Source organism: Elephas maximus, chromosome 3 (genome assembly GCF_024166365.1).
Source record: "Elephas maximus indicus isolate mEleMax1 chromosome 3, mEleMax1 primary haplotype, whole genome shotgun sequence".
NCBI classification, from domain to species: Eukaryota; Metazoa; Chordata; class Mammalia; order Proboscidea; family Elephantidae; genus Elephas; species Elephas maximus.
In genome coordinates, this window is record NC_064821.1 from 169,150,300 (window position 1) to 169,175,212 (window position 24,913).

Consider the following 24,913-nt stretch of genomic DNA (forward strand, 5'->3'; position numbering starts at 1 on the left):
ATTCACATTTCTTCCCTCTTTCTCCTTGTCCTCCGCCTCCTTCTCCCTTTCTTCCCCGCCCCCTCACCCTTCTCTAATTAGCAGAAGTGGAGCGCTGCCTGACACAGATCAGAATGACAGCAGCGCCTGCGTTCTCCCTTCGCGCCATCTCTGGCGTCCCCACGATTCTGACTCCAGTTCTAGGAAGATCAGACTGCCCCACGCACAGCCCCTAAACCCTGCCTGGGGCAAAGTTTCCCTGTTAATTACCTTGACACAACACAGCGCTAAGTGCCCTAATTACTCTCGGGCTCTGCGACACCGCCCCTGACGGGCCTGGCTGGATGGCGCAGAGCATCCGACCGCGCAGGGAAGGGACAGCAGCTCCTAGGGCGCTGAGGCCGGCGTGGAGGGTCTGGAGCTTGGCTGGCAGGAAAGCCTGAGCGGCCCGCGGCCCCTCTCGGGTCTGTCAGAGCCTGGTTGGAGCTGTCACACGTTTCGTGCTCGCGTTGTGTCTGTTGAATAGAATCGGAATACTTTTGAGTGTCCCGCTCCTTTCCCCAACCTTACAGAGCTCTTCGCCAAAGTCCAGAGCAAGAACTAGGATAGCTGATGCTGGAGTCCCCATTTTATGTGTTCATAAAAAATTACTATCTAAAATCACTTTTTTTTAACCTGCCCCTCCCCCATATAAGTTCTTGAGAGCAGAGACGTTACCTGTCTTATTCTGTATCCCCAAACCTACAACCGTGCCGGTGAACAGTAGACCCACCATTGCTTTGTGTTAAAAGATTGAGTGGACCCAGTGTTTGCTCCTCCGCTCGGCAGGGTGAGGAGTGGGCTGGGAGGACCCAACATTAGGAGGTGAGATGGAGCCACGCTCCCAGAGTTCTCCTTGGAAAAGAAAAAGCTTCTGCGAGGCTTCTAAGAGGCCTGGGAAGGGGGTGTTGCTTCCTATAATCGGAGTTTGGAAAGGAGGTTGGTACTATGGCATTTTCAACTCCGAAATCACTAAAATGTTTTCAAAGCCACTCATTGAGACCACCACCCAGTTTCCACCGGTAAAACTGGGTTCTCGCTTTATAACCAGAGTGTGAAGTGTTTGTTGGGCCTTGGTATGGCCTGGCGTCACGTTGCCCCCGTTGCACTGGCCAGGACCAAGTGCTCCCTGCCAGCCCCCCAGCAGCGGCGACGCGCGCCCTAAGCAAACACCCACGTCAGGGTCCCCCCCGCAGCGGCCCAGCACGGGCCCCCCCCCCAACAGACCGCTGTTATCATTGGCTGAATACATCCCTCCTGATTTCTCATTGGCTGTTCCACTTTTCCCTCCGCCTCCAACACAGACCGCGCGCCGTGAGCAGTTGCGCGAAGCTGCTTTAAGTCCCGGTTTGTGAGCTGAGGCTCGACTCTGCGCTGCGAGAGGCGCGGGGCGCAGAGGTTAACAACCCGCCGAGCGCGCGGTTTCTAGTGGAGCCGGTTGTTCCCACCCGGTGACTCTCTGGTGGAGCGGAGCCCAGCAAATGGGCGCGTAAGGAAGGAGAGCAGGGAGATGGACTGCTATTTGCGTCGCCTCAAACAGGAGCTGGTAAGAGCGGAGCTGGCGCCGGGAGCAGGGCGGGGCTGCTCCGCCCGGACGGTACCTATCCTTGGCCCTCGTCCCCCGGAAGCCTGGACATGTGTGGGGCGGAGGAAAGCCAGAGAGGAAAGGAGAGAACGTGGGCTGGTAGGCGGAGGGCAGGGCCTGTCCTAAGTGAAAGGAGCCACGAGGAAACTTCGAGCGAAGATTTTTGGTGAGAGTTGAGACAGACAAGAACGAGTAACAGAGAAACAGAGAGGGAGAGCCAGCCAACCCGACCGAAAGACAGATGAGACCGAGAAACCAAGACGGGGGAGGAAAGAGGGTACACTCGGAGACAGACAGACACATAGTCTGATACCCAGGCGCTGAGAAAGTGTGGGAGCGACTGACCCCGGGAGCGGGACGGGCTGTGCCCGGTGCTGGCGCTGCCCTGGTGCCTCTTCGAGTGCGCAAGGCCGGCGGGGCATCAGGAGGAGGGTGCGCAGGCGGAACCCTGTCCCGGGGCAGGAGGTCAGCCGAGGACCGCTCTAAGGGAGCTGGCACCACCTGGGGCCCCCAGCTCTGCCGGGCTTGGCAGAGCTGGCGTGGCTGCGGGGGCAGGCTTGGCCGGCTGTCTGCCCGGGCTTGTCTGCCAGCGGGGAGGGGGCCGGGGGCTGGCAGCTGTAATGGCGGGGGAGGGCCCTGCGCGGGAGGAGGGGTGCCGCCTGGCTGATCGCGAGCGGGAGCTGCGGAGGCCCAGCCAGATGTCAGGCCTGGGCGTGGGGAGTGCGGAGGGAGCGTGCGGAGGCCCGGGGTGCAGGGGCTGGGGGATGGGGGGCGGAATCACCTCGATGGGGGAGGGGTTCCTGCTGAAGCTATGTTAGTGGTTCATAGGCTATTGCCAAGGGAGGGCCAGGCCGATTCCCACTGATGTCGTATACCAACCCCCGCCCCGCCGCCTTTCTTTTCCCTTCAGCCACCAGAATTCTGATAGATATGCACATGCACCGCCCCCTCTCTGCTCTGCCGTCGCTCTGTCAACCAGGCTCTCTCTTATGTCTTTGCTTCTGTCTCTGACTTTCTGTCTTTTAGTTTGCCTCTCTCAGAGTCGGGTCTCTTCTCTGTCTCACTTTTCTCCCTATGCTTTCTTACTTTTCAGAGCTAGGGGCACCCAGGCTTACAACAGCAGACCTGGATCCAGAAAATGCCAGCCCATGGCTCTCCAGGTTCCAAGACAGTCTCTCCCACTCCTGCCGCCAAACTCTCCACTCTTCCCAATGTGTGTGTGGTGGTGGGGCAGAGGGTGCGGGGACGGCTTGGCAGCTGTGTCCCAGGCCAGCTTTGTGGGGAGGGCTGGGCTTGAAGCGGCAGGTGTTCTCATTGATGCTTCCTTGTCATGTTTCGGTGGTACTCTTCTTATGTGTCCAGCTCCAGAGCTAGCCTTCTCAGGCGGTGGGCCTTTCTCTGGTCCTTCCTCCTGATGCCCTTTCTGTAGTGACACTCAGACGTAAAAGTTACTGACCCAGTAACTTTGGGTTACTTTGGTGAGGGACAGAAACGTCCGCATTGCTGCTCCTCTGAACCCATACCATGCCCCCCCTCAGGCTGGAGTTTTCTCATGTTTCCCATGCCAGTGGGAAGCCCCAGCCCACACATGCACAGTTCTGACTTTTCCCATTCATTTGTCCAGTGCCACAAAGAAAGGTCAAGGCCGTCAGAGATAGTGTCTGAGGTCCAAGGCCCATGCTGAGAAAAGACTTTAACAGAATCCTCCTCTTTCTGCTTGGAATCGGGGACCACACCACCCACCTCAGGATCTGCCTTAATGGAGGGTTTGTGGGTGTTCCTGGCATGGGCTGGAATTTTAAAATCCTACTGATTTGCATTTTTTACAGCACCCTAGGTGGGAGGTGGTGAGGGGAGGAAGACAGTCTGTGGATGCCAGGAGAATAAAAAAGGCAAATAGGAATCTGCACCCGCACTGAGCTCCAGGGCTTGATTTGCACCCTCTCCTGCCAAGGCTTGAGCCCCCAGACCCCGGGAAGAGGAAGGGGAGAAGCTGAAGTCACCGAGCCCCCCATTAGCTTTCATTTGGCCCTTTGTCTGAGCAGCTTCAGCCTTTGACTGTCTTGGAGAGGAAGCCAAATGCCTGGCCCAGGGCCCAGAATGACACTCAGATGGGAGAGGTTTGCACCCCCTTCCCCATGGTGCTCCGCCCCCTCCCCAGTGCCAGCCTGCTCAGAGATGAGATGGAGCAGAGTGACAGGCAGAACTGTGAGAGTCTCCCTCCCTCCCCGATACCTCAGCCGAATGCTTGGGCCGCTGGAATGGATCTCAGTGCCTCAGTTTCCCCAATAGGAGCGACTGCCCCACTACCTTCAAGTTGATTCCGACTCATAACAGCCCCATACGGTTTCCAAGACTGTAAATCTCTACAGAACTCATAGCCACCCCATAGGGTTTCCAAGGCTGTAAATCGCTATGGAAGCAGACTGCCCCATCTTTCTCCCACTGAACAGCAGCTGGTGGTTTCGAACAGCTGACCTTTCAATTCGCAGTCTAGCACTTTAACCACTGTGCCACCAGAGCTCCTTAATGGGAGAGAGGGAGAAAGTAAACCTGAATTTGCCCAGAGTCAGCCCTTTGACCACCTTCCTCTAAGGGCTGTGGGGACTGAATTCAGTGTAGCTTGGTTGTGGCTGAGATAGGAAGGTGTTGGCTCGTTTCCACCCCAGGTCTGCAATGGGCTGTAGGAAAGGCACATACTCAGTTTATGTTATGAGCTCTGGGGCTTCTGCAGTGCAGATGGTTCATCCCAGGCAGGGTCTCCCTTGTCACCCAGGAGCACTCTGTTGCCTAGCTCTGCCCTATGTTGGTGTATGCCCCAGAATGGCACTCAATGAGCTCTGTATTTCATTATCCCACCAAAATCCTTTCAAGAAGCAAATATCCTGCAGACCCCGTGGGGTAAACCAGCTGGAAAAGGAAACATGAACGGGGCGTGAAATTATCTTCATTGAGGGTGTTTTGTGCTCCCTTTCTGCGGCCTGACCCTGTCCTTGGCCCAAAAATTCTAGGCAAGAAGAGTGTGTTCCTAAAAACCAAAGTAGCAGAATTTCCCAGTTTCCTGAAGCAGAAAATTTGGATTGTAACAAGTAAGCAGTGCCGGGAGGCTGAGAGTTTAAGGATCCTGGCTTCATTAGGGAGGTATCTGGAGAGCTAGAAGGGGAAGGGGATCGGATTTCAGGGATGAAATGTGGCAGGAGAAGGAGCAGCAGCTGATACACTTCTTCATTAGGATGAGGAGGTCAGGGCTGCAACAAGCCAACAGGGAACACATCATCCTCCCTCCAGCCGCCAAAGAGGGGCCCTGCCTGAACACCAGGCCTTGGGACCAGCTGTTCCTCGCACATGGCTCCCTTGGGGGCTCCCAATGAATGGGGTAGACACAGGCACAAAGAAGAAGCAGATGTAAGATGCTTGAAGGGTGTTTCTTGTAAGTTCAGATAGGTATAGAGCAAATAGAGTGCTTAAAGGCTGAGCGATGAAGGCTTATGAGAAACACAGCCAGGCTAGGAAGGCTTCCTGGAGGAGAGGAGGTTGAAGGATGCCATCTCCTGGAATATGTGTCCTAGTTGAGGTGTGGGAAAGCTGCAGAGGGACTCCTCTCAAGCTGGGGAAGGTCCTCCTAGAACAACGTCTCACCTGGAGTTCCCAGAAAGCAAGTAGCCACAAGCTGAGGAGGTTCTGGTATATGAGGAAGGACCAGGGTCTGAAGGCAAAAAAAAAAAAGGAATAAAAGGAGAATCGAGGAGATACAATAGGAAAAGCTTTCAAATCTTGGGGCAAGGGGCTTAGGTTAGGCCAAAGAGCAAATTTCTTGAGGCAGAAAAAAGGTTGTTTTTTTTTTTAAAAAATCCAGTGCTGTCGAGTTGATTCCGACTCATAGCAACCCTATAGGATGGAGTAGAACTGCCCCACAGAGTTCCCAAGGAGCACCTGGCGGATTCGAACTGCTGACCCTTTGGTTAGCAGCCGTAGCACTTAACCACTATGTCACCAGGGTTTCCGACAGGATCTCATAATGTAGTCTTCCTTGACATTTAGGATGACTAGTTAGATAACAGGAGCCCTGATGGTACAGTGGTTAAGAGCTTGGCTGCCAACTAAAAGGTTGGCAGTTCAAATCCATCAGTTGCTCTTTGGAAACACTATGGGACAGTTCTGCTCTGTCCCGTAGGGTTGCTATGAGTCAGAATCAACTCAATGGCAATGGGTTTGGTTTGGTTTTGTGTTGGTTTTAGTTAGACAATATGGTGTTGCAGGTGGGATGAGCATGGAGCGCAGGATTTGGGGTCAGGCCAACCTGAACTCATATCCTGGCTCTGTGTGATGCTGGCATATTACTTAACCTCCCTGTGCTGAGCTCTTAACCACTGCTCCTTTCTACATTACCAATTGTGGTTTAGTTGAGTCTGACTCATGGCGACCCCAGAGTAGAATTGTGCTCCATAGGGTTTTCAATGGCCGATTTTTTGGAAGTAGATCACCAGGCCTCTTCTCCCTTTCTTTCATCTCTAAAATAGGTTTTTAAAATTCCCACCTTATACAACTATTTGAATATTAAATGACAATATGTATAAAGGACCTCCCCAACTGTATGTTCTTTGCGCATATCACAGTGCCCAATATAGTATACGCACTTGGTAAATTTCTTTTCATTATAGTGCTTTAGGTGAAGGTTTACAGAGCAAATTAGCTTCCAGTCCAATAATTTATACTCAGATTGTTCCATGATATAGGTTGCACTCCTCACAGTGTGTCAGCACTCTCCCCATTACCACCCTGAGTTCCCCATTTCCATCCTTCTGGTTTTCCTGTCCCTTTCTGCCTTCTTATCTTTGCTTTTGGCCATATGTTGTCCTTTTGGTCCAATGTAGATGATTGTTCTGAGGATTAGTCTTCAGACATCCTCAGTAGAGAGTCTTTGAACATCCCATGACTTCGACCTCTGTGTCTTGTGCTGTTCCGTTATCTGCCTGGAATGTTGCTTTCTCCTGTGCATGTTCCTATTTATCCGCAAGGACTAGCTCAAATGCTACCTGTTCCAGGAAGCAGTGTGGAATTGTTTATTATGTGTGTTATTGTTTATTATGTCTATTTTGGGGAGCCCTGGTGGTACAGTGGTTAAGCTCTTGACTATAGACCAAAAGGTTAGCCATTCTACCCACCAGCTGCTCCTTGGGAGAAAGATGTGGCATAAAGATTCCAGCCTTGGAAACCCTATGGGGCAGTTCTACTATGTCTTATAGGGTTGCTATGATTTGGAATCGACTCGAGGGCAATGATTTTTTTTTTTTTTTTTTTTTGGTCTATTATTTGGCTGAAAGTTGCTCTCTGGGAATGACTTCAGTTCAGTTCCAAGTTAGAGAGGTGTCTAAGAGCTGTGGTCTTGGGGGTTCCTCCAGTCTCTCTCAGACCAGTAAATGTGGTCTTTTTTATGAATTTGAATTTTGTTCTAGATTTTTTTTTTCCCCACTCTAACTGGGACCTTTTATTGTAATCCCTGTTGGAGTGGTCAGTAGTGGTAGCCTGGCACCATCTAGTTCTTCTGGTCTCAGGCTGTTGGAGGCTGGGGTTCCTATGGTCCATTAGCCCTTTGGACTAATTATTTCCTCGAATCTTTGATTTCCTTCACTCTCCTTCTCTCCAAACAGAAAGAGACTAATAGTTGTATCTTAGATGGCTGCTTGCAAGTTTTTAAGGCCCCAGATGCTACTCACCAAAATAGGATGTAGAACATTTTCTTTATGAACTATGTTAGGCCAGTTGACCTAGATGTCCCCCGGGACTATGGACTTAGCCTTCAAGCCCAGTAACTCAGTCCCACAAAAGCACTTGGTAAACTCTTTGTGATGGATTGATCAGGCTGGTTTACAAAAGTCATTTATTCATATAACACATTTATTGAGTTCCTACTATGCTCAAGGCACTTTACCAGGCACTGCGGTTACAAATATAAATAGATACAGATTCTGTCTTCAAGAAACTCACAATTTATTAGGAGAGTTAATAGTAAAATCATTAATTGAGGGTAACAATTATTGATATGCCAGACACTTGTTGATACGATATATTATGTCATTTAATTGTCCAAGCAACACAGAGGTAGGTACTTTCATCATCCCCAATTTTTCAACAAGAAAATAGAGAAATGGGAGGTTAAGTGACTTGGCCAAGATCATAGAACTGATCAGTGGTACAGTTAGGAATCAAACCCAGCTAGTCTGATTTCAGAGCTTATGCCCTTCACCAGTACATGTATGAAAACCTCTAGTACAGACACCGAAGTGCTATACAAGAGGCACGATTCAGTGTCCTGAGAAGAGAAATATTACCTGCAACTAGGAGACCATGGAAAGCTTCCTGGAACAGGTAGCATTTGAGCTAGTCCTTGCGGATAAATAGGAACATGCACAGGAGAAAGCAACATTCCAGGCAGAAAACGGAACAGCACAAGACACAGAGGTTGAAGTCATGGGATGTTCAAAGACTCTCTATTGAGGATGTCTGAAGACTATCTAGCTGCTGAGTTTGGCTAGAACATAGGGTATTTCCAGGGAATAGTGGTCAATAGAGTAGAAAGAGTTGTTGAGAGCGGACTACAGGGAGTCTCTGGTCCTGGGATCTGCTGTGATCCCGGTCAAAGTAGTCTGTACAGCCATCTAAGATGCATCAATTGGTCTCAACCCATCTGGATCAAAGGAGAATGAAGAACACCAAGGACACAAGGTAATTACAAGCCCAAGAGACAGAAAGAGCCACTTGAACCAGAGACTATGTCATCGTGAGACCAGAAGAACTAGATGGTGTCCGGCTATAACCGATGACTGCCCTGACAGGGAACACAACAGAGAACCCCTGAGGGAGCAGAAGAGCAGTGGGATGCAGATTCCAAATTCTCGTAAAAAGGCCAGACTTAATGGTCTGACTGAGACTAGAAGGACCCCAGTGGTCATGGGCCCCAAACCTTCTGTTGGCCCAGACAGGAACCATTCCCGAAGCCAACTCTTCAGACATGGATTGGACTGGGCAATGGGTTGGAGAGGGATGCTGGTGAGGAATGAGCTTCTTGGATCAGGTGGACACTTGAGACTATGTTGGCATCTCTTGCCTGGAGGGGAGATGAGAAGGTAGAAGGGGTTAGAAGCAGACACGAAAAGAGAGAGTGGAGGGAGAGAGTGGGCTGTCTCATTAGGGGGAGAGTAATTGGGAGTATGTAGCAGGTGTATATAAGTTTTTGTGTTAGAGACTGACTTATTTGTAAACTTTCACTTATAGCACGATAAAAATTATTAAAAAAAAAAAAGAATGGGCATGACACGCCAAAAAAAAAAAGTAGTCTGTAGTGGTAGCTGGGCACCATCTAATTCTTCTAGTCTCAGGCTAGAAGCTGGAGGCTGTGGTTCCTATGGTCCATTAGTCTTTTGGAGTAATTGTTTCCTTGAGTCTTTGGTTTTCCTCACTCTCCATAGTAAATGCCATATTAAGGGGTCTGACCTTTCCTATAAGCATTGGAGAGTAGCATGGTCAGAGATGTGCTTTGGAGTCTAGGAGGTGGCATGAGTTGGGGAAGGAGGGAATTTGAGGCAAGAGGATGAGTTAAAAGGTTTATACAAGAGTCCAGGAGAGAGATTGTGAATGCCTGAACTAAAAAAGAGAAGAGGAAGATGATTTTTGAGATCCCTTGGATACCCAAGGAATTTGATTGATTGACTGCAGTAGAGAGGAGCTAAAGCTGGTTGGAGAGAGAAGGGCTTGGTGAGGCTAAGAGGTCTTGGTTTAGAGGCAGACTCCTGGAAAAAGGCAAGACTGGGCACCTCTATGTGCCTACCTTTGCCCGAGTATGTGGCTCCCAATGAATGGTTCAGTTGGGAAAGCAGTCTCATCCATTTCACATCCTCACTTCCTCCTATCTTTGCCCTCCTCCCTCCCACAGCTCTTGGCACAGTTTCTACTTTACCTTCCTGTTGAGAGTTCCAGCCAAGAGCAGGGGCTGTGAAGGTCACCATTCACTGAGCTGGAGAACAGGCCACTTGGCAAAAGCGGGGTTCTTCCCATTTCCGGCCTGGAGCCTCTTCCTAGCTTCCAGAGGGGCTGAAAGGAACTGTGTGGGGATCCTGTGAGTAACGAAGGGGGGTGGGAGGGGTGAGTCAGGGCACACTGCCAGGTCCACCAGCAAATCTGCAGCCTGTGTCAAAGGATTTTGGCTGAGCTGAGAGAGGGCATGAGATGGATGGATGGAGGGCACAGCTGTGGGATCAGTGAGGGGCCTAGGCGAGGGGCTGGGAATGGAGCCAAGGATGCTGGCATTACACTTTCCCATCCCCACTCCCCCACCACAAAGGGCCCAACAAGGGGAAGGGGGCTGTCCTTGGACAGCTGACCACACGCTACCCCCTCGAGGGCCCAGGACTGGAGGTCCAGGATGGTGGGATCTGCTTCCCAATGGCAACTTCCTCTTCAGCCCCAGGCAGCGTTCCTCTTGCCTTTTCAGATGATTCAGTGCAGAGAAGCCTTCAGTGGGAAGGAACTGAATTGGGTCTTGGAGTCCCTCAAAAGGATGACTTCATGTTCTTCCTCCTGCATAGGATGACAATTGCCCTTTATACTTCCCACTGATTATCCTGGATTCTTCTCACAGCAACCCCTTGAGGCTGAGGGGTCAGGGATTATGACTTGGAAAGTCCACTGGCCTGGGGTTAGTGGGGTCCAACGCCTCCACTAGGAAGCCTCAGAACCTCAGGCAACAGATCAGTGTTTCCACTGGTGACACTCAAGATGATGTTAGATGATAATCAGATGGATGACTTTTAGAAGAGGACTTGAAGCACTTACTAATGAAGATCAAAGACCACAGTCTTCAGTATGGATTGCACCTTAACATAAAGAAAACAAAAATCCTCACAACTGGACCAATGAGCAACATCATAATAAACCGAGAAAAGATTGAACTTGTCAAGAATTTCATTTTGCTTGGACCCACAATCAACCGCCATGGAAGCAGCAGTCAAGAAATCAAAAGATGCATCGCATTTGGTAAATCTGCTGCAAAGGACTAAGGTGCGCCTGACCCAAGCCATGGTATTTCCAATCTCATCATATGCATGTGAAAGCTGGACAATGAATAAGGAAGGCTGAAGAACAATTGACACCCTTGAATTGTGGTGTTGGTGAAGAATACTGAATATTCCATGGACTGCCAAAAGAACAAACAAATCTGTCTTAGAAGAAGTACAACCAGAATGCTCCTTAGAGGCAAGGATGGCGAGACTGCATCTTACATACTTTGAATATGTTGTCAGAAGGGATCAGTCCCTGGAGAAGGACATCATGCTTGGCAGAGTACAGGGTCAGCGGAAAAGAGGAAGACCCTCTATGATGTGGATTGACACAGTGACTGCAACAATCAGCTCAAGCATAACAACGATTGTAAGGATGGTGCAGGACCGGGCAGTGTTTCGCTCTGTTGTGCATGGGGTCGCTATGAGTTGGAACCGATCCAGCGGCACCTAACAACAACAACAACAACAATGAAGGTAAAGAAGAGTATGTCTGGAATGCAGGAGATCCTTTAGGGTGTCTCTGAGTACTACCATGTCCTATGATTAAAGTCAATGGAAAACTACACCAACCCAATTGTGACGTGACTACTAATGGCTGAGACCCTTCAGGAATGAAGGATTACGTTACCCTACCAGCAAAGAACCATGACCAGCTGAGGTGCTTGCTGAGGGCAAAGGGAATACAGTGTTTCGTTTTGTTGTGCAAAGGGTCACTATGAGTCGGAACCGACTCGACGGCACCTAACAACATATATATATATAAATGGCTATCTGTTTATGGCAAGTGGTATATACTTTATCACTTTATACACATTCCTATATAAATATACATTTATTTACATGAAAATTAGACATAAATAAAATATTAACTAGTAGAATAGGTCGTGTGTAGATACAGTGAAAATCATGGAGGAGGTCTGGCTTTTGGGAAACAAAGAGGAAGAAGATGAAACTCACAGATCCCTAGTTTCCTAACCCATAACGTGGGGTAACTTCAGACTCCCAGACTGATTGTGGGAATTGGGTAAGGCAATGTAGAGGAAGGGATGAGTGCTACACACATGTGAAAACAAAAAAAACAAAACCTGTTGCTGTTGAGTCATTTCCAACTTACAACAACCCTATAGAATAGAGTAGAACTGCCCCATAGGCCTTCCAAGGAGTGGCTGGTTGATTCAAACTGCCAACCTTTTGGTTAGCACTCCGAGTTCTTAACCACTGCACCACAAGGGCTCCTACACACATGAGGGGTTACAGACTCAGAAACCCAAGGACAAAAAGGTTGGCTAATCTGCTCAATGTCATGCAGCCAAGTTAGCTGTTAGTAGTTAGTAGTCAGCTAGGACTCCAAGCCTGGTCACCTAACTACAGTGTGAGGCTCAAGCCCCAGGAGGGAGCCCAGCTGCCATCTACCTCCCGAACAGTGAGGAAATGAGGGACTGGTTTAAACTGCAATGGGACAGACTAAAGGTTGACATGAAGAAAATTTTTAGAATGAAACATTGCGAGAGCCCAGGAGTCACCGAAGGCGGGAAAGGGACTGGGGTGGTACGGAGGCAAAGAGGGTGGTGAGGAGGACTTTCATGGCCTTTCTCAGAAGGGATTCCCATGGCCTCATTGGGATATGCTGATTAAGGGCATTATTTTTGATGGTGGAGCAGGTTAGCTCTGTGTGTGTGTGAGAAAGAAAAAAAAGAGAGAGACTTAGCTTGGGGAAAAAGGGAGAGGACGATTAGCATCAACCAACCACTCAAACTAGGGACAATCAGTACCAATTAGAGCCTCTTAGGACTTCAAGGAGTCCCTGAGTGGTTAATGCGCAGGACTGCTAACCAAAAGGCTAGGGGTTTGGTCCACTCAGAAGTTCCTTAGAAGAAAGACCTGAAGATCTATTCCAAAACACCAGTCACTGAAAGCTCTATGGAGCACAGCTCTACTCTGACAGACGTGGGGTCACCATGAGTTGAAATTGACTCAACGGTAACTGTTTTAATTCGTTTGTTGTTGTTGTTTGTTTGTTTTTTAAACTGGTGATAACTTCTTCAACTGACACCTGAAGGCAAGTTGGATATGACTTGGCCCCTGTCCTCAGGAAGGACCTGAAGCTCTGAGGCACTGGGAGGCCAGGGAGGAGCTCAGCATCCTATAGCCTGCAGACTGAGATTTCGGTGTGCTATTTCTAGATCAGGATTTTCTCTGAGTTGGCCCCTCTCCTTTGCTCCCTATCCCACACTGCCCCTCTTCTCCCTCTTTGGTTTCTGGGATCTGAGAAAGTCCCACGCTCTGGACAGCGAGCACAGCTTGCCCTCTGGCTCTTTCTCTTTGGGTGACATCATTCCCCGCGGGGTTGGGAAAGGCTGTCCTGCTGGCTCCCCTCTCAGTCAAGACCCAGATGATGCTCCTGCCTCCCCACTCCCCCTGGACCTCCCAGTTTCCCACAGCTCAGGCTTCCTTCTTCCGTTTATCTCCCCCTCACAGCTGCCTTCTCGCTCTTCAGGGTCAACACTCTGTGATGGACTGACTGAGCTCGCATTGAGCATGAGCAAGAGGATGCTGAGACTTCCCTTTCCTTTCCCTCCCCTTCCCCTGTGTGGGCTGCGGGTGGAGGAGACGGGACAGGACAAGAGATGCATTTCTCCTTGATCAGACCAGATACGGTGACTGGAATCCCACCATTACTATGTGTTAGTTCCACTGAGGAAAAACTGTTCTGCAAATGCATTAAAAAAAAAAGAAAAAGCTGCTGCTCTTGAGTCAATTCCAAGTCACGGTGACTCCATGTGTTCCAGAGTGAACTGCTCCATAGGGCTGTCTTGGCTGGGATCTTTACCAAAGCAGTTCGCAGGCCTTTCTTCTGCAGTGCCTCTGGGTAACTTTGAACTGCCAACCTTTAGTTAGTAGTCGAGAGCAAATTCATAGGTCTTATATTTTATATTAAAATAAGAGCCAGAATTCACCCAGTGCTTTCTCGGTGTCGTGCAGATACACACATGACCTCGCCTAATCTGCACAGTAGCTTTATGAGGCAGGAACTCTTATTCCTGTTTTAAAGAATGGAAAATTCCATTGAAAAACGGAATTTAAATAACCTGCCCAGATCACACAGCTGCTGAGTAGCAGAGCTGGGATTTGAACCCTTTGGAAACCCTGGCGGTGTAGTGGTCAAGTGCTACGGCTACTAACCAAGAGGCTGGCAGTTCAAATCCGCCAGGCGCTCCTTGTAAACTCTACGGGGCAGTTCTACTCTGTCCTATAGGGTCGCTATGAGCCGGAATCGACTCGAGATGGCAGTGGGTTTGGTTTTTGGGTTTGGTTCCATTCGTCTCCAGAACCCAAGATCTTAACCAATACAGAATATTATTTTCCATATGGGTGCAGTTTCGGCTCTTGTTTACTTAAATGGGGTCTCTGTTTTACGGTCAGCCCCAAATTCATGCATACCCACACATTCCTTCTCCCTGGAAAACTACAAAATGTCAGCATTATTTCATATGGATTTTTCCACACTGGAAGCAATTGAATGGGGCCATTTCATTCCTCCCACTGCCTCTGACCTGGACTGTGTTCAGCCTTCTGGAAGGAAGCCTGCCAGCTCAGACTCCTTGCCTCTTGGTGAAACGAAACCTTGGGCAACTGCCCTGCCTGTCTGTAGCGAATTACTGTTTAAGGGTCGCACACACTCTGGAAGGATGATTGGAGTATTCAGTGGTACTCAATATATGTTTTATGGGTATGTAGCAAGTGCAAGGGGCTAGCTAGGTTCTGGGAGACATCATGATGTGTAGATCTCAGTCCCTGCCCTCAGGTAGTGGGTGCACAATCACTGTTTCAGAAGTGACTGAGTGTGTAAGCGCGTGGAGGAACGGAAGCAGCCGGACCACAGGGCAGAGCACGTTCGGTATCACAGGAGAGTTGCTAACAGGAATATGGGGCGTGTGTCAGGGAACCGGGAGACACCCGCAACTGGAAGCTGGAATTGTGTCCTGCAGAGTCTTGGCTACAGGACCAAGGAGTTCAGATTTTATTCTCTGGGCGATGAGGAGCCAACAGAGGCTTCAGTGCAGCAAGTGACATGATCGGAGGTGTGTAGGGGGAGGATTGATCAGGCACTCATGAGCCTGTGGCTGGGAGGCCTTTTAGGAAAGCTCTGCAGCATTCCAGGGGACAGAAGGGCAGCAGGACCCCAGCACAGCACATGATTAAGCGCTATACCTGGAGCGTGGCAGGGTGGCGGCACTGGAAGGGCAGGTGGGCAAGACTCCGCAGGCAAGCCTTCTCAGGCTTCTGTGTCAGATCCTCTCCTGCCACCCCTGGGAACTGGGGCAAGAACAGGGGTGGTTGAGTGCAAAAGCCAAAAATGAATCTGAGGTTCCAGGTTGGGGTGACAAGGAAAGTGGGAGGGGGCAGAAGTAGAGAAATGAGGGAGAAGCAGTGCTGGGAAGGGTGGGTGATGGGTTTGATTTGGGGCTTAGAGTCCACTCTGACTGTGCTCTGGGTCTTACCAGCTGCAGCTGAGCTGCGTAGGCCTGGGGAAGGAAGGGGTCAGGAAGGTGGAGGCAGAGACCAGAGCAAGGGGCCGTCAGCAAGCACACCCTCCAACTCTGTGCCTTTTGCTGTTGCTGCCATCAGATAAGCACACTTGCCCAAGCCGTTTGGCAAATCCCTGGGCTGCCAGGGCCTCCACCACCACTTCTTCTTGCCCTCTCCTGGGGAAGATGTACAGAGCATTGGCAACCGTGGGCAACCTCAGGGACAGTCAGTACCCCTCTGTACTTTAGCTCCACTGGCTCATGTAGAGCTTGCTCCGACCTCCCCACCCCCCAGGGTTGGCAGGAGAGGATCTGACACAGAAGCCTGAGAGGGTCAGCTGTCAGTCCAGCCCTGCCCTTCCAGTCCCCCTACCCCTGCACTCTCCAGGCTTAGATCTGTGTGTTAAGACAAGCCTGTGAGGTAAGATGATCCTGTGGGTCTCTGGGGGGCTTAAGCAACAGATGGTCCCCACTCATAAGGTTTGCTATTGGTAACTTGAGCAGGATCTGAGGAGGGAGCTGGCGGGGATCAAAGCAGCTTGCACCCAGGGACTGGGACCTTGTGAATGTTATCAGACGTACCCTCCTTTCCCCAGCCTCCAAACTCGGCCCTCACCCAAGTCAATCTCTCAGCCCCTTCCAGCTGGCACCTGGGACTCAGGCCTTAGGCACCCACAAAAGGGCTGGAAGAACTGGGCCCCAGTTCCCTATTCTGGCTTGGCCAGGGCAGTGGAGCCAATTGGACCAAGAAGGCAGGAAGAGGGTTGGAGCCAAGTCTGAGAGCAGCTGAGAGAGGACAGGTGTTTGGTAGGGAGAGGCAGAGCTGGGAAGAGCTGGGCAAGGGTTTCCAGCAAACAGGAATTTTCTGGTCTCCTCATCTCTCTCCTGACAAACAGGAAACCCCAGGGATAGGGGTTTCTCTTGGAGAATCTAAGCTTCTGTTCTTCCCTAATGTCCCCTTCACCCTGTGTCCACTGCCCTGTGGAGGCAGAATAGCCTTAAAGCCCAGCTTCACTGATCAGCCATCTCGAGGCAGTATCTGATCATTTAGACCATAACATTTGGAGTGAGATAGTCCTGTGTTTGAGTCCCCGCTCCACGAGCTGCGTCACCTTAGGCAAGTTACTTCACCCCTACCATGGTTTACGTACCTGTTAAAACAAGAATAAAGCAACGTCAGAGGGTTGATTAAAGATGAAATGAGATAATGGCATAATGAGTACTTAGCACATAGACTACTATGTAACTCCTGTTACACAGTCAGCGTTCACAAAACGTTACTGCTGCCATCATCCTCGTCATCATCTCAAGGAGGCTCAGGCGAGGAAGATGGCACAGTCAGAGATGGACAAGGATGGCCACCACAACTTAGTCATCCTCAAACTGATCTCAGCTCCACCTTTACCCTCTGGCCTTGCGAAAGTTACTTCTGTGCGCCAGTTTCCTCATCTTTAAAATGGGAACACTACTAGTCATGACCTCATAGGATAGTTGTGAAGATTAAACAAACTGATAGAGATTAATATGTTGTTGTTAGTTGTTGCCAGTTCAGCTCTGACTCATGGCGACCATATGTATAACAGAACAAAACGTTGCCCGGTTCTGCACCATTTCCATGATCTTTAGTATGTTTGAGTCTGTTGCCTTGGCCACTGTGTCAGTCCATCTCATTGAGGGTTTCCCTGATTTTCACTGAACCCTCTACTTTACCAAATATGGTGTCTTTTTCTGATTGGTCTTTCCTGATGACTTGTCCAAAATAAATGAGCTGAAGTCTCGCCATCCTCACTTCTAAGGTGCATGCTGGGTGTACTTTATCCAAGACAGATTTGTTTGTTCTTCTGGCTGTCCATGGTATATTCAGTGTTCTTCACGAGCATCACAATTCAATAGCATCAATTCTTCTTAATATGTATATTAATTAATGTGTATTAATATATATATTAATCACTTAGGACAGTGCCTACCTTAGCTAGTTAAAAAAAAAGTTAGCTGCCATTAATATAATTTCCTTTATCCAGCCCTATCAGGGTTGAAACTCGCCCTGGCCAGCACTGATCTGCACAGTCCTAGGCTGCACAGAGGTGGACCAGTGGCAGGCTGCAGTGGCTTGGCTGGAGCTGTGTGTTTGGGAGGGGGCGTGGTCCTAGATTCAGGGCCAATGAGGGGCAGTCCCATCCCCCTCATGGCTCACTGGCCCTGGGCTTTCTCTCTTCCCTGCAGATGTCCATGAAGGAGGTGGGGGATGGCTTGCAGGATCAGATGAACAGCATGATGGGCGCGCTGCAAGAACTGAAGCTCCTCCAGGTGCAGACAGCTTTGGAACAGCTGGAGATCTCTGGAGGGGATCCTGCCCCAGGCTGCCCTGAAAGCCCCTGGACACAGCCCAAGCCTCCTCGACTGGAGGGTGGTAGGGGCCCTGCCAGGCCTTCGGCTGGCTCCCCCTTCAACCAACCTTCTCTTGACAGCAGTGCCAAGTTTCCACCCCACAGGAGTGTCTGTGGGAGGGAGGTGGCCCCCCTGCCCAGGACACAGCTGCCAGAACACCACAGCTGCGCCCAGCAGTGGCCAGAGCGTGTGGAACCGGATGACTGGACCTCCACACTGATGTCCCGGGGCCGGAATCGACAGCCTCTGGTGTTAGGGGACAACGTCTTTGCAGACCTCGTGGGCAACTGGCTGGACTTGCCAGAACTGGAGAAGAGTGGGGAAAAGGGAGAGACTGGGGAGGCTGGTGAGCCCAAAGTGGGAAGGGGTCAGCCCCGGGAGCTGGGCCGCAGGTTTGCCCTGACAGCAAACATCTTTAGAAAGTTCTTGCGTAGCGTGCGGCCTGACCGGGACCGGCTGCTGAAGGAGAAGCCCGGCTGGGTGACACCCATGGTCTCTGAGCCCCGAGCCGGACGCTCCCAGAAGGTCAAGAAGCGGAGCCATTCCAAGGGCTCTGGACATTTCTCCTTCCCAGGCATCAGGGAGCCCAAACAAGGGGAAAGTCCCTCCCCAAGTTGCCCCAAGGCCCTGGAGCCCTCTCCTTCTGGCTTTGATATTAACACGGCTGTTTGGGTCTGAATCCTAGAGACAGAAAGTTGACTGGACCTGAGAGGGCCAGGTGGAGATGCTGTGACCCCGGAGAGGATGGTGGGAGGGCAGTATCGTTTCAAAAGCCCAACTCAGAGTTCTTTTCCCCAAGAAAGGAGAGAGAAGGGCAGAAGCCAGTCCCTAGTCTCCAAGCAAGAGCTCTGGTGCAGGGCTGACAGCCTGCGATTAGGAGAGGCTGTCGCAGGGGCTGGCTGGTGGGTAAGGTCAGAGTTCATAGACTGTGTGTTTGTGTGTGCTTGTTTTGGTGCTGGAGGTGACAGCAGAGACCAGACGGGGAGAGGAGACCAGGGAACCCCCCCTCAACATTCCCTCATTGCCCCCAAAGACTTCAGTTGAACATTCTGTATGGAAAAGTGCATTGGGGCCTCAGGTTCCCCATAGAGGCCTTCAATAAAGACCTCGTCTTTGGTGTCCCTAATCTTATAATGTTTACTTCCCTGGCAAGACATGATAGTGACCCTCAGCCCTCCTGGGAGTTAGAGCGGCAGTGAGCCTAAGTCCCGCCTCCTACCCTTTCCTGCTGCCTTTGATTTCAGCCCATACCTGGACCCAGAGAAAAATGCCAAACCCATTGCCATCGAGTTGATTCCAACTCATGGCAACTCCATGGATTACAGGGTAGAACTGAGCCCCATAGGGTTTTCTTGGCTGTAGTCTTTATGGAAGCAGCTCACCAAGACTTTCTTTCATGGAGCCAGTGGCTGGATTCCAACCCCGTGCAAATGGTATGTGCCACCCAGGGACCTAGAGAAGCACATGACTCCTTATGCCAACAAAACCCTTATATAGTCTTCCTAAAAGCACAAGGAGAGGATTGATACATTTGTTGAGCGCTTGATGCTTTTGAAAGCCCTTTCGTTTCTCCATTATCTCATTAGTTAAGGGGCAAGTAAGGCAGGTATTATCCCCATTTCCCATCCTAGAGGAAATAAGCATAGATTGGCTGCTTGTCAAGATCACACCACTGGCAGGGGTAGAACTGTCCAGGCCTGACTCCAGAGCAGAAGCTGGGCCCTGGAGTTACACACACACCTACTCCAGCAGGACATAGAACCACCACCTTCCCCCTCCAGCACCCAGGAAACTCCCACTCAGAACACAAGCCAATCCAGTTGCCGTTGAGGCCATTATGACTCCTGGTGTTTCAGAGTAGAACTGAGCTCTGTAGGGTTTTCCATGAATCTTTCGGAAGTAGATCGGCCGCCTTTCTTCCGAGGTGACTGGGCAGATTTGAACCACTAACCTTTGGCTAGTAGTCTAGGGCTTAACCATTCGCCCACCCAGGGACTCCTCCGGGTGAGACAAATGAGAGCCCAGAAGAAATCCCCATTTTTTTTTTTTTTTTTTCTAACTCCTAGCTCCATTACGCAGCCCCTGCCCGACCTGGGCGCAAGCTCTGGCCTTGTCTTCCCTCACCCAGAATCAGCCAGGGCCGAGGGGGCAGGGCTGGGACAGCAGCTCAGCTCCCAGCATCAGTGGCGGCAGCTAAAGCTTTTCTAAAGCCTCTCTGGGCACATGGCCCGGGGTAAAGGACCCGCAGATCCAGGGGCCCTCCTCTGCCCGCCCACCTGGAAGCTACCATCCATCCCACTCCAGGCAGGGAACGCCCACTGGCTGGGAAAAGACAATGTGGGTCCCTGTTTGGGCTGAGCCAGCCTTGTAGGGCACTCCCTTTACCCTCCCTTCTTCCACTTCTGGCTGATCTCCCCTTAGCCTGATGGGGTATGACAGCTGCAATTAGAGGCAAGAAGCCTTCCTGGCCTCAGAGCATTAATAGCAAATTGAAGAAGAAAAATAAGAAGAAGGAAAGCTCTTCTTCCTGGATCCTGGACCCCCAGGGGCGGAGATGGAGGAAGGAGGCTTAAGAGTGAGCAGCTCCACAGCTCTAGTTAGGGGTGGGGAGTGTAGCGGCAGTGGTTAAGGGCCACCCTCAAATTCCCACGCAAGGAAACGGTAGGTGTTCATTTTTGGTGAGAGAAGCTACAGGAAGGAGAAAAGGGTGCCAATTTTTTAAAGCATCCACTGCTTGCCAGGCAGTGTGCACATTATCTCTTTCAAGCTTCAGAATGACCCCAGAAGGTATTGTCTTTTTGCACGGCACCTAATAGCAAGAACAACAAGGGTCATGGAAGTGGCCCAGGAGCATGCTGTTAGTAAAGAAAAGAACTAGAATTTGAACCAGAGGGTTGTCTGGCCCCCAAGCCCTGGTCCTTTCCTCTCTTCTCCCTGGAATTTGCCAACTGAGCTAGCCCTTTCTGGAAGAACAAGACTTTGCTCAGCCTTTGTGTCTTTCCACAGAACTCTTTGACATTTCAGTCTGGGTGAAGGCTTCTTGGCTGTGGCTGCCTTTGGTGGCGGTGATGTGTGTGGAGTGTGTGTGTGTGGAATGTTCTTGTGAAGATTTCATCTACTGCTGTACTGATTCGTGAGAGGAGCAAGTCCTGGGCCGTCCAGCTAATTTTTCAAAGTGGCGCCAGCTCTGAATCTGGAGTGATTCTATAGGAAACCAAGTCAGCTTGTGGCCATTCATCTGCAACTGATCTGTTTTGTGGACACAGCGGTTCAGATCAATTGAACAAACTTTTGTGAACACCTCCCAATGCCAGGCATCGTGCTAAGAACTAAGGACAGAGTGCTGAAAAAGACCTGGCTCCTGACCTCAAGGAGGAACAGCGGGAAAGACAGAAGCAGGCTAATAAACTCAACAGTTAGTCAGAAGGAATTCAAAGCAATGAAAACTCATTTTTAATTAGGGCCAGAACAAAACAATTAGGAAGTGATATTTGCTGCCAACCTAATTTACAGGTGTTGCACACCTTCACCTTAGTGTTATTTCCTTCTCAAACTACACCCTGTGAGTGTTACTGTGACTCTTATTTTACACGGGGTAGGCTCACAGAAGTTAAGCAACTTGCCCAAGTTCATGTACTGGCAGAGCTGGGATTGAAACAGCTCCAAATGACGTCCAAGCTTCTGCTTTTTGGACTGTCCCACAAATTGTCCATATCTTCTCCAAAGCCAAATCAAAAGGAATAAGAACAAAACCTGGTCCCACCCAGATTGTCCGTGCCCCTGCGTGGATAAAAAATGGAATGCGGACTGTCCGTGGAGGTTGATGTAATGCCCCACCCACCACGTCATGCTCTGTTAAAGAAAGATTGTGGCCAATTCATTCACCCTTCCATAATTTTTACTTTTTCCTCCCCTTCTGGGCTCCTTCGGTGACAATGACAGAGACTTGTATTTATTTTACTGAAGCAGAGAGAAGAGGTGAATGGGAATGCTTGAGGCCTAAGTGATGCAGGAAAGTGTAGGAGGGGGCGGGCAGAAGGAGAGTGTGTATGGCGGAGAGATAGTGGAAGTCAGCAGACAGAAATTGACAGCTTAATTCTGCCCCTGGGGCTCATTTTATGGTTAATTAGGACATGCAAATGAGCTGGAAGCTCATTTAATACCTTGCCTGGCATGCAACCCCGCCCCACACCTGACCCACTTCTCTGACAGGTACAGGAGCCCCTCTCTGCTTAAGCACCTGCTTCTTTGTGACCCTGGGGCTACAATGTGTCTTTGGATGGTTCTCAACCTTAGGCAGAGCTGGACAAAGATTTCCCTCTGGGCATGGCCTGTGGAGCCTGCTAGGTCTCCCTCTTCCGCTTTTCTTCCCAACCTTTCAGACCTGGGACCTCTTTCCTGGAGGGTACAGGACCCCTCGCCCTCAAGCAGTTCCCCTGTGCCCCACTCCTCAGGGTCATCTTGCTCTGAGGAATAGAGACCTGGTTCAGCTCTACCCTCACCCCGTCCCCACCCTCTCCCAGAGCCTGTGTGGGTGGGAAGGTGGGGCGCTCCTCCATCTTTCCCACATCATGCCACCATTTCCACGGGTCCTAGATAAAAGCACAGCCTGTCTCTGGGGAGCAGGTGAGCTCCAGGGCAGTTAAGGCACACCTGCCAGCACCACGATGCGTGCACCGGACTGAGAGTTAGCCAGGATTTGAGACCCATTTCTGTCACTGGGCAAGCCTGAGCATGCTGCTTGACCTCCCAGCCTCGTTGGCCTCATCTGTGAACTGGGGCTAAGGCAGGCCTGCTGTGAGATTTCAGGACACACAGCCCCTCAGGGGCAAGCACACTGCCCAGAACACAGCAGAAGCTCAGTTTACACCTGACTCCCTGCCCCCCTTAGTGCAGGCAGGAACCATGTGACCCAGGGCGAAAAAAATGCTAAAAATGCATTGTTTCTCTGAGGGTCAGTCTCCTCTTCCGTTATAAAATTTACACTGGCCCTTATGATCTCACAGGGTTGTAGTCGGGGCCAGAGAAGACAATAGGTGTGAACATGTCCTTGAACATTGTAAAATATTACCCAGGTGCGCTGTGATTATTATATGTCAAATGGCGAATAATCGACACTTTTCCCTGGAGGGATGATGTATATGTATGGGTATAGGGACTGGGAGGGGGTGGCAGTGGAATGGAGAAGGGCAGCACTGTGGGCTGAGCTGGAGAGATGGTGCCTTAGGACCCCACTGCCTGAGGGGCTGCTCTAGAGAAAAAATCCTGCACCCTCCTACCCCCAGCTCACCCTCAAATTCCTGGCAAAGAATAAAGAGTTGAATAAGCCAAGTCCTGATGGTTTTGAGAAGAATCAGCAGCCACTCCACCTCTCCGGCGTCTACTCTCTGTTCTTCAAGGCCTTAGTTGCTAGAGTCCCTGCCAGGTCCTATACCTCTCTCTTCCTCCCTTCCCCCAGCGACCCTGGGGGCTGATGGCCTAAAGGTCCTTGTGGTGGGAACTTATGGACTGTCCTCTTAAAATCCACTCTGTAAAGCCTGACCCTCAAGGGAGGGCTAAGGCAGTGCTGCCAAAGGAAGGCCATGGACCAGGAAGGCCTAGCAGGCCTGGGGGTAGAGGGCAGGGCTGCTGGTGTAAGAACCTCAGACCGCGGATTATCCATACCATTACTAGGATGTCTCCTGCCTTCCTTTTGCCTCCTCTAAACCCTGGTGGTGTAGTGGTTAACTGCTATGGCTGCTAACCACAAGGCTGGCAGTTCAAATCCGCCAGCTGCTCCTTGGAAATCCTGTGGGGCAGTTATATTCTGCCCCGTAGTGTTGCTATGAGTCAGAACTGACTTGAGAGCAATGGGTTTGGGTTTTTTTTTTTTTTTTTTGGACCCAACTTTTAAAACAAACAGAATGATGAAACTTCTCTCCCAGATTCTCTCTGAATTTGACAGTAGGTTTATTTCCTGCCCCTCTTCCCGTACCCTTCAATCAATCCTGCAAGCCCATATGAAAAACCACCTGCAAGCCCATATGAAAAACCCATCCAGCACAACCAGATGGTGCCCGACTACCACCACTGACCACTCTGACAAGGATCACAATAGAGATTCCCAGGCAGAGCTGGAGAAGAATGTACAACAACAGCAACAAAAAGGACCAGACTTACTGGTCTGACAGAGACTGGAGAGACCCTGAGAGTATGGCCCCTGGACATCCTTTTAACTGAGTACTGAATTTCACTCCTGAGGCTCACTCTTCGGCCGGAGATTAGACACCCATAAAACAAAATGAGACTGAATGGGGCAAGGATGAGAAAGCAGGAGGGGACAGGAAAGCCGGAAGAATGAAAATAGGGAACCCAAGGCCGAGAAGGGATGAGTGTTGACATGCCTCGGGGTTGGCAACCGATGTCACAAAACAGCATGAGTATTAATTGTTTAATGAGAAGCTGATTTGCTCTGTAAACCTTCATCTAAAGCAAAATTAAAAAAATAAAACCAAACCTGTTGCCGTTGAGTTGATCCCAACTCATGGAGACTCCATGTGCTTCAAAGTGTGCCCCACATGGTTTTCAGTGGCTGTGATCTTACGGAAATAGATCACCAGGCCTTTCTTTTCCAGTGCGGCTGGGTGGATTCGAACTGCCAACCTTTTGGTTAGTAGTTGAGGGCAAACCGTTTGTGTCACCCAGGGACTCCAAGCCCATACATACACCTCAAAATTCTGGAACACATCACGGTCATCACAAATGAGCCCTGCCAATGTCCCTGAAACAAAGTCTTAATTCTTGTCCCCCACTGGAGTCCTCGTTCTTCCTCCTTGAAGCCTTCCCCACCAATCCTTGGGGGCGCTCCCTGAAAGCAGCTCTGTGTTGCCTGCCAGAGACAGAAGCCACTGAGGAGCAGCGAGGGAGTAGCCCTTCCCAGGGCGCTTACCCCTGAACGTAAAAAATCTTGGGGCAATGATTACCTGACAAGGGAGCTGTGAAATTCACCTTCTGCTTTCCACTGACTCTACCAGGTTTCAGGACACAGCTGCCCACACTCCCTGGCTCCCACTCCACAGAATCCATTCACTTTCTCTATGCTCCTCTGGGCACGTCCTTCGAAATGACTGCCCTTTCCAGGAACAGCTAGGAGTCCCTGCCAACAGCGACCTCCTGCATGCCCGACACCTTGGCCAGCTCTAGTTCCCAACTATCCCTCTGCTCACCACGACCCACTCAGGGCTGCCACTTTGCCCCTTTTTCTCTCCTTCCACTCTAAGATGCCCTGGTCTCTGCCAAGTGGCCGGGGAGGGGTGGTTGCCCTGGGAGGCCAGCCTGTTGGTTCAGGCATGACA

At 50.5% G+C, this 24,913-nt stretch overlaps 1 protein-coding gene across 2 annotated transcripts; it reads left to right on the top strand.

Moving 5' to 3' along the window:
* The first annotated feature begins 1,336 nt into the window (after nucleotides 1-1,336).
* On the top strand, nucleotides 1,337-24,025 carry INKA2 (inka box actin regulator 2). Of its 2 annotated transcripts, none has more exons than XM_049880072.1 (2): nucleotides 1,337-1,564; nucleotides 17,415-24,025. In XM_049880072.1, the coding sequence occupies exons 1-2, from the start codon at nucleotides 1,529-1,531 to the stop codon at nucleotides 18,255-18,257; spliced, it is 879 nt and encodes a 292-aa protein (XP_049736029.1). In that variant the 5' UTR covers nucleotides 1,337-1,528; the 3' UTR covers nucleotides 18,258-24,025. The 2 variants fall into 2 exon arrangements, with proteins under 2 accessions (XP_049736029.1, XP_049736030.1); XM_049880073.1 differs by lacking the exon at nucleotides 1,337-1,564 and adding an exon at nucleotides 1,575-1,769.
* The last annotated feature ends 888 nt before the right edge of the window (nucleotides 24,026-24,913 follow it).